Consider the following 18,044-nt stretch of genomic DNA (forward strand, 5'->3'; position numbering starts at 1 on the left):
ATGATGTCAAGATATATGCTTTTATACCATGGTTAGAGTGGTTCAGGTGCTTTTGAGTATAATTTAGTTTTTGATTGTGTGTATATTGCACAGTTCATAGGGAATTTAAATCATTTCCAAAGAGCAACCCAGAATTTCAATTTGATCTCCTTGATTAATCCACCATCCACTGTTACTGTAGTTTCTTCACCTTGTAGTAGTAAAAGAGAAGATGATACTCTTTGTCTATGTAATAGACTCCATTATAATGAAAATATTTTCAATTATTATTAAGTTTCTTATGTCTGTATAATGCTTCGTGATTCAAGAGTTCTTGGAAAAGCTCAGGGGACGAGGTGCTAAAAGCTTCAGTTTACAGAAGTAAAAGCTAAGGTACAGAGAAATAGGCTAATTTGCTACACATCACACAGCAAGTAGGTGGGGGAACTCAGAGCAAACATAGGTGTTGCTACCTTGGCCATGTATTTCACCTGTCTGGGAGTCATTATTTGGTTTTCCTTTCAGAAGTCAGAAAAATTTGTTGCAGGGTGAACCACGTATCAGTGGGCCCTTTTGTGGGATTTCCAAACCTACTAGAGGTGGAACAACAGCTCCCTAATTCAAAGCTTCAGTTTTGACGAAATTCTTTAAGAAGCCCTCCTAAAGGCAGGTTTTGTTTTTTTTGGTTGTTTTTTTTTTTTTTTTTTTTCGGTATGTGGGCCTCTCACTATTGTGGCCTCTCCCGTTGTGGAGCACAGGCTCCGGACGCGCAGGCTCAGCGGCCATGGCTCACGGGCCCAGCCGCACCGCGGCATGTGGGATCTTACCTGACCGGGGCACGAACCCGTGTCCCCTGCATCGGCAGGCGGACTCAAACCCTTCGCCACCAGGGAAGCCCCTAAAGGCAGTTTTTAATCAAACAAATATTATACAAGCTAAGCTACATCCATTTTCTGTTATTCGTTCACAATTTAATTAATGCAGAGTTGCCATTGTTGACTAATTCTTTCTTCTTAAGAATGCATTTTAGTATGAATATATTCTCCACTGATACTGATTCCTAGAAAGGCATGTGTTATGTTTCTCATCTAGCAAAATCTTTTCATACTTTGGCAGGCATTACCACTAGAATACCTTGCAGTGTGGGTGTCAGTATGGGGTTTATCCTGTTTCCTCTTCCTCTTCTGATTTGCCTCATTTAAATTGATTTTCATAGCTACAATACATATATTTCTATTTTGTTGTTTTTGTTCTCTTTTATGTTCTCTCTCAATAAATCTCCTTTAGCTATATTATCTCCAAAAACAATTAATTAATTAATGCTTTTATTTCCAAAATAAAAGTGACCTTGCACTATACTTAAAATTCAAGAAGGATGAGTCCTAAAATCAAAAGTACTCTTTAAACACCTGTTTCTTGGTACATTTTTATGCGCTGGAGATATATATATATATATATATATATACACACATGTATATATATCTATAAAGTCTGAACTGATACCTCTCTTCTCTTGGCTTTCAGCATACTGCTTTCTCCTGCCTCTCATGACTGACTGATCCCTCCTCAATTTCTGTTTGGGCTCCTTTTCCTCTTTCTTCCTTTAAATGTTGTTATGTTATCTAGGGCTCCACTGTTGGCTTTCTTTTCCTCAGGATTAGCTCATTAGCATTCATGGCTTCCAGTACAGTCTCTTTGCTGATACTTTTCAGATCTCTTGGTCCAGACCAGATTTCTCTCATGAGCTTCAGCCTTGAAATTTTACTTGTTAATTATCTGTAGAATGACTTTACTGGATATCCCACACTCCATTAAATATGTTCGAAGTGGAACAATACTGTTGCCCTAGCATCTGCTCCTCTTCCACTGTCCTGGGCCACAGTCAAGCACACCACTGTTGAGGAACCCACCGAAACAGGAAGCTGAGGCTCAGCTGTGACCCTTCCTTTCTCTCTACACTTTTCAACCGCGAGGTGCCAAATTCAATGAAATTAACCCTTAAAGACCTTCAGGATATGTTTTTATTCTCCTGTATTTATCCCCACTGTCAGTATCTTAGTGTGACTCAATCCTTTTTTTTTTTTCTTCCCCATTAAAGTTACTGTAATAGGAGAAGAAAGTGAAAATATACCTCTAAGGAATCCAGAGGCACAGTTTCAAATCCCATATACAGAATTTCTTTGAAGTAGTAACATTTTATTCGAAATTTGCATTTCATTCCTCAGCATCTCCATTTTTGTCTTAATATAAACACCATAATTTAAAGTACTTATCTTTGATTGAAATTGTTGACCCAGGAAAGTAGGCTGTGTTTGTACTGAGGCTGTGGACACTCCCTGTAATGCCATGTTAGTGGAGGTTACTAATAATCCAGGTTGAGAAGTACAAGGTTAGTGTTCCTGTCTTATCCGGATTTATGCAGCATCCCCTTAAATGATCTAGTTCCTTCATTCTCACTCTGCAAATCAGGTCTACATACTGATACCAGTTTGTCCTTGTTAATATACAAAGCTGACTGTATCATTTCTCTGCAGTGTTTTCTCTGGGTAAAATCCAAACTCCTTGGTGTGGCTTGCATGGCCTTTTATGGTCTGGGGCCTGCTTATCTGTCAATTTCAAATTTTGCTATTCCCTCTCTCCTATCTGCTCCCCTGACCACACCCTAGTTTCATTCAGATTGAACTCTTACCCCTTCACACCTTTGTATATGTTGCTCATTCTTCCTCTTTCTTTTTCTACCATGGGAAACATTCATCTTTCAAGACTGAGCGTAAGTGTCATTGTCACCAGCTGAGGTGAACTGTGTTTTGTAAGGGCTCCTGTGCACTTACCTATGCATCCGTTTGTCATAGCACTTATCTTGCTTTCTTCTATTTCTGATTATATGTTCTTCTCCCACTAGATTGGAAGCTATTCATCTCTGTATATCCCAAGTACCTCTGTATCCTAAGTACAGTAGGCACTCAGTAGGCATTAATGAATAAGTGCTTAAATAAATGAAACATCCAAAATTTCTATTTCCATCTTATCTTAATAACAATTAAAAATCACAACTAGTATCCAAATTTGAAAGTTGAACAGGATAGACTGTAGTTTTGCTTGGCTTTTTTAAGTAACAGGAATTTCAGAACTGGATATGTAGTGAATATACATTGAATCTGCCAAGTTTTATATGGTTAATCACCAATATCAAAGGAAATTTCAATTGGCATTAAGTTTTTAAAATTATCTGTAGTTTTGGTGGTTGTTGTGGTGTTTTATATTAAAATTATGTAAGTGTTAAGAAAGAAAAATATCAAGGAAGGTACAAGTATGAAAGTAATAGGATTTTGGAAGTTAAAATACATAAAAGCCAATTCATTTACTAGTATTTACCACATGCTAGTCACTGTGGTAAGCATTTATCATATTATTGAGATATATTATCTAAATTAATTTACCTGATTTCATAGATAAGGAAATGGAGACTTGAAATTTAAGTAACTGTGATTATGCAGGTTATACAGCCAATATTACCGTGGAGTAATAACATGAACATAGTTATGTCTGACATCAAAACTATAACTTTATTTTACCAGACCTTAATATATTTACAAAGTCTTATATAAAATGGTATTTGTTCATGATGTGTAACAGTTGTCAGGTGTGGATAATTACATTGCATTTGAGACCACACTCCATCCACTTGGAATGGCAGCTGGATAAGTGGTATGGTATAGTTGAATTAATCTTAGTCAATGTGATTCTTTAACCATTTTTGAGTCACAGGCTCCGTAGGGGGTATAATGAAAGGTATGGACCCTCTGTACACATACACAATAAAATGTACACATGTACAAAGATACGTTTTCATAGTCTTGGATTCCTTGAAAATCACAGGCAAGTTTCAGAATTTGGTTTCTAGATAATCTGCCTATTTTGTGGATGAACAAACTGAGGTTCAAGGTCAACTATATGTTTCTGAAATGGTTGACCATGTCTATCCATCAAGAGTGTCTTTGGAAAGTGATTACTTTGTGGAATTTTCTGAATTCCTAGAAAAGTATTCTAGTTTCAAGACTCTAACTCAGCAATGTATCGGTAATACTGAACACATTCCAAGTATATTTAATCATGGAAATAATTTAATATTTTTCTTATTGCATACACATTTCTTTAAAAAATCTACTAAGATAAGTATTTTCTTGTAAGATTTATAAAAACCACAGCAGTGACTTAGAATAAGATCAATAAATTTGCACAGAAATGTATCATTTGAGTAAAGAACAAAATGCATAATTAAAAGGTAAAAGAATTATATGGTAGCAAAACCAATATCTATATTTTCTATGTGTAAATTTAAGTTTTCAGCAATATAGAGCTGTACTATGCTTACTTGTCCACATAACAGTTCTATAAGGAAATGCATTTTGTAATTCTTCTAATTTTAAAGATGAGAAAACTGAGGTTTAAAATTTAATGACTTAGGCATGAGCTTATAGCTAATAGCTAAAAAGTAAAGGTCAGGAGGCCATGAGAAGTCTTTTGATTCTGAATCAGGCAGCTCTCCATTGTTTCACAGACATGCCTGGGGAGAATCAGGTAGATGCAGAAACAAGTTTCAGCAGCTGAGAGAGTCACCAAGCACATTTGGTACATGATCTTTATTTTAAGGCCTGCCACTTGCTTCCTCAGACTTGTATTGTTTCACTTTGCAGAGCTCTGAAGGCCAGAGCATACTTGGGTAATTCAGAATGATTCTTAGCTTTCATTTCAGTTTTAATCCATGACCTCAACTCTTGCATTGTGTTTCACTCTTTTTATTTCAGTACTGTAGCAAAGATTAGTTTGGCTTTAAAGAAAACAGTTTAACTGCATTATCTATTATAAATGCATGTTATATTAAAAATTTTTACATAGAGATTTTGATATACAGAATACTTTAGCCTCACAGTATAGCTGTAAAATTCATTAGAACGATTACAAATAAAGAGGTTACCAGTACGTATATTTAAGAATTTATTTGAGTAAAATATTTAGAAGTACAATTAATAAATACCTTTGAGAAAGTAGCTAATACAATACAAGGAATGTATGGTACATTTACTGGTGATTAACACATTAGTAATACTTTTGAGATTACATTTTTAAAGGGGTGTTCTCCCTTCTACAGAATGTGTGTTTACGGTGGCAGCTTTAATGCTGTTTCCTGCTGTGCAGTTCAATAAAGTATGGTTTTAGGTGGTTGGTTGAGGGTTTTTTCCGTAATGTATGTCGATGGAGATAAGTGTTTTAATTACTTTTTTAATGTCTGTGCTTTTGTATTTTTCTCCTCTCTTCTCTTTTATTTCCTGCTGTTGAGATTACTGCCTCATCTCCACAGCAGGTAGCTGTAGCAAATTTGTTTTCTTTGTAAGCCTGGTAGATTTATTTTGTAATATAACTGTTCCTTTTTAGTATTTTATTATTAATGATTTCTTTACTTTGGAATATACTATACTTACATAGTGCTAAATAGTAATTTTCTAACACCATCTAAGAATTCCAGTCATTAAGAAAAAAAAATCTTCCCCTGAGGCATATTCTTTGAATTTTTTTGCTTACCCTTACTTCATGATGTGAGGATTAAAATTTAAGGAAATTGTTTTATAGCAAAAGCCAAATGAGAATGAGAAACAGAGAAAAGAGAAGGGAGGAAAACAAATAGAAAAAGCCCAACAGATAAAGCACACTTTAATAAATAATACCAAAAATCAAAGGGATATGTATAATTTTGTGACAGAAAAAAGAAAATTACATTAACATGTTTTCTAGAAGAGGGATTTTAATGAGATCTTATTTTTATATTAAAATTAAATTTTAATTAGTAAAATAACTTCTGCTAATTACAAGAAAATTGGATTACAAAAATATAAAGAAAAACAGTTCAGCTTCTTTTTTTTGGTCCAGGATTTTGTTGTTTTGTTTCCTTCATATGTCCCTTTATATAGAAAGAACAATAGATAAGGTGGATCCTGAATATAGAAGTTATTTATCAGGAAAGTAGAAAACACTCAAGGATATTTTATCTGTCTTTGAGTTCTTGGACAATATTTTATTAATTAAAATAAGGTCTCTCTCTCTCTATTTTTTCCAAATGTGTAAAAGGAGTAAAAATTATGAGACTACAAATGCATAGTGAATCTTATTCTCATTTTGTTATATGAAATTGCTAGATATTTTATTACAGATTAAAAATCCTCTAGAAGAATTTTAACCATTTAGATTCAATTTACTTCACATGTGTTGATCTTGTGAACACATTGCTTTATTAATATGTTTATATTTTCTGTCACCCATGAAAACTCTAAATTGGAGCCTGATATTAAGCTCTAATATGAAATTTTATGAACTGATCTCGTTGGTATAATAGAACTTATACATATTTTCTACATGAAATCATAGAAGCAAACTGAAATACGTTTGTAACTTCATAGGAATTATTACATTTGTTTATTTTATTCTCTTCTCCAATGCTTTTAAAATTATACTGTTTTCATAATTAAATACAAAAAGAAGATCTTAGTTCAGCGTCTCTCCGATTTTCAAAATTGTATGAGTGTTCTTTACTCCTCTTAGGTCTGGATGTCATTATTGTTATATGTTTCTGTATAGAAAAATACCTTGTGTAATGGGAAAAAATATGATTTGAGATGGTGATTTCATTCATAACATTTTTTAAGAGTCTTCATCTTGTTATGCTATAACGAATTATGTGATCCATACAATTAATGCTTGTGGTCATATGTATATAGAGAGAGACTAGACAGCAGTTATACAGAACAGATATTTAATGGGGATTTGAAAAATCAATGAAATGAATACTATTGTGATATATGGTGATCTGATTTCATATGTGTTATATTGAATCACTCCACTCTTTCTGAATTCAGTCTGAACACCCAAGAGCTAAACACATTTACAGTGGGTTGTCAGAAAAAGATGGGGAGTTTTATTGAGAAAAGAATCACAATAGGGCATCATTGATCTGTTCTCTTTCTAATCCATATATAGATCTTAGAATGATAACCCTTACGGCACTGTTTTCCCTTGGAAGTAAATCCTTTGAGTCATATAAGTGATCTTTAAGTGACAGATGAAGAACTTTATAATCCATTGTGAAATTGTGGAATGCTTAGGCCCTTGAAAAGAATATTTTATTTCCTTATTGTAATCTCAACTGTTTGGGCTTGATATCGAAATAGTTTACTTTTTCTAGTAAGTATATAAACACATATATCCATAACACATGTATTTATGACTTATACCTACATTTACATATCTATGTACAGCCATTTAAATATCTTCTTATGATTAATTGCAGTATCTTCTGTTTGTGAAAGTGTATACTATGAATCTTTTATAATGTGAGTCTTTATTTTCCATAGTTTTTATATTTTACCCAAGACAGTAATAATGATTTACATTTGAATGTTGTTTTAGATTTACCAGAGTGCTTTTATGTGTACTTTTCCTTTCCAACTCATTTCAGAGCAACCCTGTACATAAGTCAGAGATATCTTCGTTCCAATCAAGGCAGTTAGCTCGATTTACTGTGGTAATCATTTTGCAATATATACAAATACTGAATCTTTATGTTGTACACCTGAAACTAATATATGTCAATTATAGCTTAATAAAACATAATTAGATAAAATAAAGGAATTTGACAGCCACAGTATTAAAAGTAATTTTACCCAAGTACAGCTAGAAAGGGGATATAATGAGACTAGAACCCAGTTCTCCAGACTCCTAGGTCAGTGGTCTCCGAGGCAGGATGTTAACTAACTGCTGCAATTTGAATGATGCCTTAACCAATAGAGGGTCTTAACCTTGCTATTTCCTGGTCTTGAAGCACGTATGGTTTGCGTCCATTGTAGTCTGTAGAATGAATGAGGTTAGAGGAATACCCTTGTCTTACCACAGCCTTTCATTCTAACAAATCTGTCCAACACTGACCGCTTAAATGTGCAACAGTGTGAATTGTGTATATGATGGATTAGATGAACATTTAATTTATGTCTATCTGAATGTGTCTTTTCATTATATCAAACAAAGGCTTTTAGGGAGAGAATGCAAATAAAAGGAAACGTTTATTTCACATCTATGCAAAGAGCTTTACATATATTGTTTTCATTTAGTCTCCTAACAATCCTATGATGAGGCTGCTGCTGCCCAGAAAGAATAATTTACTTTCCCAAGGTCAATGCTAGTAAGAGCTAGAATGAGAATTTTAACACAGAAAGTCTGACTTAGAGCTTTCACTCTTATTCAGTACGCTGTATTTACAAATGATAGAAATAAGTCAGTTGGCATTAAGATATTTTTAAAAGATTTAATAAACAAAAATAAAGAAAAACAATGGTTACACAGGGACATTTCTTACAAAGACACAACTGCATAGCTGTGGTAGATAGCCTCGTGTCCCTTAGTGAGGGTTTGTTTAATGAATCCATGTTTAATCTTCACATGTTAATATTCTTCCTCATGCAGCACCATTCCCCAAACCAGGCTTAGCAATGAGGATTGAGATCACACAACGTGCTTTCTTCTTTGAGAAGACGACAAAATCTCAGACACAAAAGTACTTGGAAAAGTGAAAAACTTAGGACATTTGCCATCAACTACATTTTGCTGTGCTCAGCCAGTAAACTTGAGAGTAGGACATAATCAGAGGGATTTTATATGTCTACTAAAATCTTCTTATTGAAAAAGCACTCGTGTGAAATAACAAGACAGCATACCTGCAGAGAGAGTTCAGAATACTAGAACGTTGCCCATTTCCGTAAGCCAGGAACCTGAGGCAGTCTCACAATGTTCTGTGCTGTCTTCTCCACTTCTGTGGGATGTGTGAGGCTGTCTCCCGTGACATGTCTGTCTGATCACCATCTTCCGCATGACGGCTTAGCTGTCATTCAAGTGAATGCCTTCAAGAATGAGAGGCGTCACACAAATTGTTGCTCAATTCAATTAACACTGAATGAGTTGACCCAGTAAAGTAACACATGCAGACATTATAAAATCTGAGAAATTCTTAAACACGTCCTACAATAGCTATGAAGACTGAGCCTTAGAGACTTATTCCTCATCTATTACTTACTAGATGATAACACAAAACAGAATATTTAATATCTTGTTAATGTTAATTGAAGTTGTGCAGAACTTAATATGAGTACAAAGAATTTACTAAAGACACTGCTGTTGTATATTCTGTAGTTGTTTCAGAGGGAGGTGCTTTGGAAACAAAGCAAAGATACAGATTTCAAAGAATATCAAATATTGAAAAATAACCAGCAGATACCCAAGGGGAATGCAGTTAAGAAGGAAGACATTTTAGAGAGGAATTGTGCTAGAGAAAAGAATCGCAAAAGAAAGATGCAGCCCAGAGAAGCAGCCAGTCTTTTCTCTACCACTAGATTGGAACATTCTGTGTTGTATGCATATCCATAGCCTTACAGTGAAACTTAATACATATACGTTGAATGATTACTTTAGACATCACTTGTTATGTAGCAACACATTATAACAGGGCTTAATTATAACCTTATACATGGCAAAGGCAGCATTTTGAAGTTAAAGCATACACTCTACAGCCAGACCATCCAGGTTAGAAATTGGCATTAGTACTTACTTGTTCTATGACCTTCAGCAAAGTTACTTAATCTTTATGTGCCTCAGTTTCCTCATATCTAAAATGCAGATAATAATGCGAGTTGTCTTTTAGAGTTGTTTTGAGAATTAAATGAGTTAGTATATAAAAATCACCTACCTATATGTCAGGCACTTAAAACAGTGCCTATAAGTAATCAATACATGTTAAGTTAGATTTTCTGTAGTATAAGCAACATTTTATTTCTTTCTTTTCTTTTTGGAGAACTTGAAAATGATAATCTTTCAGTACGTCTTAAGAAGGTGTTCCTTTGTATACCTTTGTATAAATGCATGCTGAAACACCAAAAACTTCAGTAACTATTCTAGGGGAACAAAGAAACTATCTGGCCTCCTTGAAAGACAAAGAACACTATACGTATATTACCCTGAGCTGTTTTGTTTGTCAAATCTTTGTCAATTCCTCTTTATTCATAAACCTCCTTCTTCCCACTGAAAGGTGAATTAAAAAGTCATTTCAGTGTCATTTTGAAATCATCCTGGTATAGACACATACCTTATTTATTAATATGCCACCTACTCTCAGGGAAATCTTCCTTTGATAGATGGGTATTTGCAAGTTTCATTATCTTTCATATTTCACTTAAGGTTGCTTCATTTTTCTTCTTTTGTAGCACTTTGTTTAAATTTGCTAAGGTTTTAGTACCTTACTTTGATTTAAGATTTATTCTTCCTTGCCACGAGATGTGGAATTTGAAATAAAAATTATAAACTACAGAAAATAAACCTATCTTAATATTAATAGATAGTGTTTATTGAGCATTCACTATGTGCCAGGTCCCAATGCTTTATATATATATGTATGGATAGATAAATAGATAGACACATCTATGAGAGAAGAGAAATATAATTATTATCTCTGTTTTAGAAATGCAGAGGTAGAAGATCAGAGCAATTAATTAATTGTTTCAGGGCTCTCTAGAAAGATAAAGCCTTTAAGAGATATATAAAATAGATAAATAGATAGATAGACAGATAGATAGATAGATTGAGTGGTATGATTTATTTCAAGGAATTGGCTTATGCAATTGCGAGAGCTGTCAAATCTAAAATCTGTAGGCCAGGCCAGCAGACAGACAGAATTTGTTCTTCCTTAAGGAAACCTCAATTTTTTCTTAAGACCTTTGGACTGATTGGATGAAGCTTATCCAGATTATTGAGGTAATCTCCTTTACTTAAAATCAACTGATTATAGATATTAACCACATCAATAAAGTGCCTTCACGGTAATACCTGGATTAGTGTTTGATTGGATAATTTGATGTGTGTACTTAGCTATGTACACATAAAACTAACCGTCATAGGAACTTACAGAAGATCACAATCAGATAAATGGGAGAGGTAGAACTCACACCAAACTCTGTCTGATGACAAAGACCCTGTTCCTAATTACCCAGCAGCATCATAGTTAGCAGAGAATAGGGTACTTCTGCCAGCTGGGCTGGACTGCCAAAGAGTATGTGAGCAGAGCTTCAGATACATGGTCCTAATAGGTGATCTGCCACCCAGGTAGGGGAGAAGCGCTCTGTGGACACTGGGAATCTAAAAGTGAGCATGACTTGAGGTGTGGCTAAATAGGCTGCAGAGATAACCCAATCATAATCATCCCATCCAGTTACTGGCTCATTTTTCCTGTCCTCAAGCCAGTATCTATAGGTCAGAACATTTAGCTGGTGCCCTCTTGAACATTTACAGGGTGAATCTGACCCAGTAAATGTTAAATTCATTATAGTGATAAATGCAGAGTGGGGTGAAAGCACAGAAACTCAGTTGTCCTTGTCAGTGTATGATTCAAGTGAAAAAATGAAATTTAAATTTTACCGAAGCTTTTTCTTGTGAAATAATTCTTGCAGGAGAGAAAACATCATCTCTATGGGTCAGGTGGTGTGTTTAATACGAATGCCTTGCATTTCTTTATATAACAGTTATTTTAGCAGTGGGTCTATAGAAAATAAGCACAGATGTAAATCTCCCTTTTACCTTAACCATGGCAAGTAATGAAAAAGCTCAGATTAGGGATTAGTAAAGGAAGGATCTTAGACTTCATTCCCAGAAACTGTAGAATTCTTATCCACCACTTATATTCTCTGTGCTTTGTTTTTGATCTGTCTTAAAGGTTTTTGCTTATCACATCACCTTGAAATTGCAAAACCCTTCACATTGTTTTCCTTGTTGTGTTTTCTTAACAGGAAAATGGGAAAATGAAGTACCATAGAACATATGCAGTCTCTATAGTATAGTAATATCAAAGGGGAGACAGGTCCTTATTATTTAAAAATATATATTTTATATATATATATATAAAATGACACATGTTGGTTTGACTAATCAAATGTAGCTTAAACTACAATCATCTTTTAACAGCTTTCAAGAAAAATTGTTTTGTCATTAGAATCTTCAAGTACATATTCAGCTATATTTATGTAACTGTAACCACCCCCATCTCAGCCCTTTGAAAAGAATTACATTAATATATATAACCACACATTTATGTAATAGTTTCCATGTTACAAATAGACTAAGGGATATTCCTCCGTGTCAGAAAATGAAGAAATAAAATTATCCCCATTTTGTTTATAGAGAAGCCAGAGCAAAGACCAGTCAAATGACTTGCCTAACTTTCTTAGATAATTAAAATAATTTTTAAAAAATGGTCTTAAAATAACCTAAAAACAAAGGGCAAATCTTTTGGGGGGGGGGTGGAAATGAAAGAGGTGCTAGACAGGAAAGAAAAATGTTTGATTTAATTTGAAGGGACAGCAGTGGTTTATTGCTGGCTATGCACTCAATCCACCAGCACCTTCAGTTTTGAGGTCAGATACAGTATCAACCTTATCGCACACAACGAACTCATCTCCTGGGCCATGCTTTTTACTCTGTGTGTCTACCAGCAGCTACCATTGGCTTTCATTTAACTATGAAATAAACTACTATTTCTCTGGAATGGCCTATTGGTAGACTGAGATTTGGATAGTAAATAACATTAAACTATAAATTTCCCCCCTTATGGAATTGAGATGAAAAGCTTTCCTGTAGTGGGGTGAAAGCTATCAGATTTGCTTCATTTGTAGTTTGAAAACATTTTAACCAACTATTCATATTCTTTTCAAAATGTTGGCAATTATTTCCTAACTAGTTGATACATGCATGTTATAGAACATTTGGAAAATAAGGAAATAATTTTTTAAAACCCAGAATATCCACAATCCCACCACCAGAAATGATTACTGTTCAGATTATATAGTTTATATATTTTTATAAAACTTAAGTCATACTATACACAGTGTTTTATGTCCTGCTAGTTTATTTAACACTGTATTTTGACTACAATCTGTTACCACATTTTTCAAATGTTTGTTTTAATGGCTGCATTTTGTTCTGTCGTTTTTTCATCTCTTAAAGTAAAACTGGATTATTCATTCTGTTGGCATTTTGATATTCCTCCACCCTTTCTGTTTCTCTCTTATCTTTTTTTTGCACTGACCATTTTTGTACATCAAACCTTTATTTGCATGTCTTAGTATTTTCTTATGATAGATTCAAAACTGTTTTTTAGAATTAGGCACCAGTTTCTACCAAATTTCTACCAAAAGAGCATAACAAATCTCATCTTTAACCTTGCCATATAGTGTAATTTTCTTAAACCCTTTACTTTTTAGTAGAGGAGAAATCATATCTCATTGTTTTAACTTGCAGTTCTTAAATTACTAGGGGATTTAAGATTTTTGGTGCTTATAAACTATGTTTTTTGTTATCCCAATTTTTGTTACCCTTTGTTTATGCTTCTATTGAAAAGTTAATATGTTCCTCATTAAAACTGAGAAATGTCTTTATGTAGAAAAGACCTTTTATTTGTTAAAATATTCTTCTAGCTAATCACTTGGCATTTAAGTTGTTTATAATATTTTTGAAGTGTAAAACTAGCTGAATTTTTGTGGTAAAATACTTTTTTTCCTTCGAAATTTTTTAGTCGCCCCCCACCCCCTTAGAAAGACCTTCCATATTCAGGAACTAGATAAACATATATCCATATTTTCTTTTAGGTTTTGTGATGAATTTTTTATATTTAGCACTTTAATACACCAGAAACTTATTTTTATTTATGACATGAGGAAAGAATATAACCTGATTTTCCCCTTAACACTGTATGTGAGTATCCATGTTTCTGTATATGTACATGTGCACATGAATGTGTGATTTATGATGTATTCTTAGTTATGTATTAAAGGTATACTCTGAGGTCTGTTACATTGTGTTATATACATTCTTTTATGTTAATTTGCTTATAGATTTTTTTCCTCTAAGAACCACGTTATCTTAATGATTACAGCTTTCTACTTTCTTTCTCATAGTCAGTAGAAAAAGTCCTTCTTCTTCTAATGACATTTTATAAATTTTTTTACTTAGGTTTGCCAGAACCCAAAAAGGATCACATCTTCCAAGGCCTGACACAGGATCAGGGGTTTTATACATCCAAAGACTTTCTGCCGCTTGTAGCCAAAAGCAGTAAAGCAGGTATCATATACTGTCTTCTGTTCCTAATGTTACCTATGTTGTTATGTGTATTATGAATATATATTAAGTCCAGGCTCAGTAGGAAATTGTCCAGATCTCCAGTTCATCCTTTTATAACACCAATGTAAAATGAAAAAAAAAAAATCTGACATTACTGTTAGCCAGAATCATCTATTTGTCCATCCTCCCAATCAAACATCATCATAAGGATTTTTCACTGTGTTGTATACAGGTCTAAACTGCATTATGAAAAGTTGCTTCAAAATAAGAGTGTCCTTAACAAACATCAGAAGATGTTCTTAAAAGAAAAGGCAGGAACTTCACTTTGGGAACTGTTTTTTTGTTTAAAATAGGACAAGTGATCATGTCTTCCATGATTTGTATCCACACCAGCAGAAAGATTCAGTCTCTTCTTGAACCACAGTTTTATGAAATTAAAACAAAACACTTTGATGAATACCCTAATACCTAGTCTTTGTGTGAAATCACTTCACACACCAAAGGAAGAACAACTGGAAGCTATGCCTGTCCTCTGCTTTGACTGGGCTAGAGTCATCATCTTAGTGTTAAAGAAGCTATAATATATTCCCTAAAACCCGATAGTCAAACTCCTTTAAATATATATTTTTAAAGAATTCTGAACTTCAGATATTCTAACATCAGTTACATATGGAAAAGATAAGAATGTACATTTATTCTCCTAAAATTGAAAAAGATTAGAAACTTTCTCTCTTAGATCAATCTGTAGAACTTTACAGCTAAAATTGTGTAACATCTTCATCCTCTTCCTTCCAAGAGAACACGATGCTTGCTAGGGAAGATCATTGTACACATAGCATGTATTTGAGAATTACAAAAGGCTAATTATGTAATCCCAAATACAAACTCTTTCAAGCAAAATGATTATGCTATCTGTGGTGCCATTTCAAAAATTATAGTAATTTATCTTGTCAACAGTTTTATTTAATCCAGTAATACAGTGCTACCTAATACATAACGAACACCTGCATTTTACTTTTTAAAGAATCTTCATGTGGACATCAAATATTCATATAAATGCTGTTGAGAAATGTTCACTTGGAGAGTCATATTTCTTTTATTGCTCAGTTTTACAAACAAAACCAGGAAAAAAGCAGTAAAAGGGAGAAAGTTTTATTTAAACTATTTCAAGAAAATAGTTCTCAGAAATTCTTCAGTTACATAAAGGGAATGTATTCAGCATGTTAATTTTCAAAATTTACTAAATATACTATACAGCAGGGCTATATGTTAGAAATCTTATAAGATGATTTCTAAATAAAAGGTTTTTAATGAAATATTGCAAATTATTAACTCAGATCACAAGGATCACTTTTTTTCTTCTAACAAACAAATTTAATGACAATAAGTTAAAAATACATATCACAACTTTGACAGAGTTTAAATTGATTGATTCCAGTTTATTATGACCCAGACTCTTCAAAATGTGTTATAGCTATCCTTCTAGAAGGAAAAAAAGAAGTTAAAGGTATTGACTATGAAATTACATGTATGAGCATATTTTTAAAGTGGGAATAAAACTGTCTTTCAATGAAGCAGAATAATTTGATAGTGACACTCCATCCTCGAAAACTGCAAGATGCAATTTTACACTGCTTTGAGTACAAGTATCTTTTGAGCTGTCATGCAGAAATGGTTTCTCTACTTGAAAATGGGGTTTTCCTTTCATCATTCAGGAATGTGTGCCTGTCACTCTCCATTGCCATCGATACGGGGAGCCGTGATTGTACTCGGAGCTGGAGACACAGCTTTCGACTGTGCAACATCTGCTTTACGTTGTGGAGCCCGCCGAGTGTTCATCGTCTTCAGAAAAGGCTTTGTTCATATAAGAGCTGTCCCTGAGGAGGTAAAATGGAACCATCAGAAAATATGGAGTTGTCATGCAACAAATTTTAGAAGATGTAAAACTGTTAATATGCAGTCTCCTAGTTTAAATCATTAGAATGTTCTTCAGATTGTGAGATGCACATTTAAAAATTTCTGGGTTACCCATAGTTGCTTTTTCTAGTACAGACATTCAAAGTAAAAGAAAATTATTTTATAATACTGATTGATACAATGAGAAGTTTATCTTTGTCAATACACAAGTGCTTCTTGTGTATTGTATTCTCAGGGTTAATATCTTTGAAAGGTACTGTATTTAACTAGTAACAGTGGAATGTGCTAAGTCTTGCATATCCAAATACTAGATACTCTTCACAAAATATATGGATATTAATTAGGAGAATGTGGTAATTAGAGACATTCGGAATTTTCCATAAGTCAAATTTACAAGCTGCATTCAAAGATATCTATATCTATATCTATCTCTATCTATATCTATATATAGATATATATAATACTTACAGTTAATTCATTCTGCTATGAAGGCAGTAGAATGAAGAGATTTCCATTTATTTCTTAAAAGAGCTCTAATGTAAGCATTACTTAGAATTAATAATTCGTTAACTTACTAAAAATGACAGATTTAAAATCATTTCATTCTAACAGGTGACTGGTGACTAATCTTGGGTGAAACATCAGCTGGGTACATGTACCACAGACTTCTCAAATTTTAACATTAAGGAAGATAATGCCTTATAAAGGGTATTAGTTCTGAGAACAAGAACCAAATGTATTTATAGCAAGATAAATTACTCATTTTATCCAAATCAGTATTATGAATTTGATTTGCTTTAGAATGCCTGAACATATTTGGAGTCTCTATTCTAGGAAATAATTATAACTGTAGTCAATAGGTAATTTGTCACATATAGACTAACCACATTACAGATCAATCTCACTAAAATATCAGAGTCACCACTGGTTCATGACTGAGTTAAAAATGTCAACTTTATTCTCCAGGTTTTTCTCCATCCACTCTACCCTTTCAGACTTTTCCAAAATCCAAGGTGGAGATAGTCTTGTAATCATAGGAGCTTTTTTCTGGAGCACCATTTTATTTTACTTATTATTTATTTATTTAATTTATTTTTTAAAACATCTTTATTGGAGTATAATTGCTTTACAATGGTGTGTTAGTTTCTGCTTTATAACAAAGTGAATCAGTTATACATATACATATATCCCCATATCTCTTCCCTCTTGCGTCTCCCTCCCTCCCACACTCACTATCCCACCCCTCTAGGTGGTCACAAAGCACCGAGCTGATCTCCCTGTGCTATGCGGCTGCTTCCCACTAGCTATCGATTTTACATTTGGTAGTGTATATATGTCTATGCCACTCTCTCACTTTATCCCAGCTTACCCTTCCCCCTCCCTGTGTCCTCAAGTCCATCCTCTAGTAGGTCTGCATCTTTATTCCTGTCTTGCCCCTAGGTTCTTCTGACCATTTTCTTTTTTTTTTTAGATTCCATATATATGTGTTAGCATACGGTATTTGTTTTTCTCTTTCTGACTTACTTCACTCTGTATGACAGTCTCTAGGTCCATCCACCTCACTACAAATAACTCAGTTTCGTTCCCTTTTATGGCTGAGTAATATTCCATTGTATATATGTGCCACATCTTCTTTATCCATTCATCTGTTGATGGACACTTAGGTTGCTTCCATGTCCTGGCTATTGTAAATAGAGCTGCAATGAACATTTTGGTACATGACTCTTTGTGAATTATGGTTTTCTCAGGGTATATGCCCAGTAGTGGGATTGCTGGGTCGTATGGTATTTCTATTTTTAGTTTTTTAAGGAACCTCCATACTGTTCTCCATAGTGGCTATATCAATTTACATTCCCACCAACAGTGCAAGAGAGTTCCCTTTTCTCCACACCCTCTCTGGAGCACCATTTTGGGCATCAGTTAGTACAAACTTATCATGGTACAAA

General features: G+C 33.8%; 1 protein-coding gene across 2 annotated transcripts in view; it reads left to right on the forward strand.

Moving 5' to 3' along the window:
• Positions 1 to 18,044, forward strand: part of DPYD (dihydropyrimidine dehydrogenase) — an 803,004-nt gene that overhangs the window by 327,559 nt on the left and 457,401 nt on the right. For both annotated transcript variants that reach the window (XM_082832404.1, XM_082832405.1), the window contains exons 9-10: positions 14,074 to 14,181; positions 15,897 to 16,066. In XM_082832404.1, coding sequence (XP_082688530.1) covers positions 14,074 to 14,181; positions 15,897 to 16,066 — 278 coding nt within the window. The remainder of the gene's footprint in view (positions 1 to 14,073; positions 14,182 to 15,896; positions 16,067 to 18,044) is intronic.

The sequence above is a fragment of the Leucopleurus acutus genome, assembly GCF_964270905.1.
Source record: "Leucopleurus acutus genome assembly, chromosome: 2".
Classification (NCBI taxonomy): domain Eukaryota; kingdom Metazoa; phylum Chordata; class Mammalia; order Artiodactyla; family Delphinidae; genus Leucopleurus; species Leucopleurus acutus.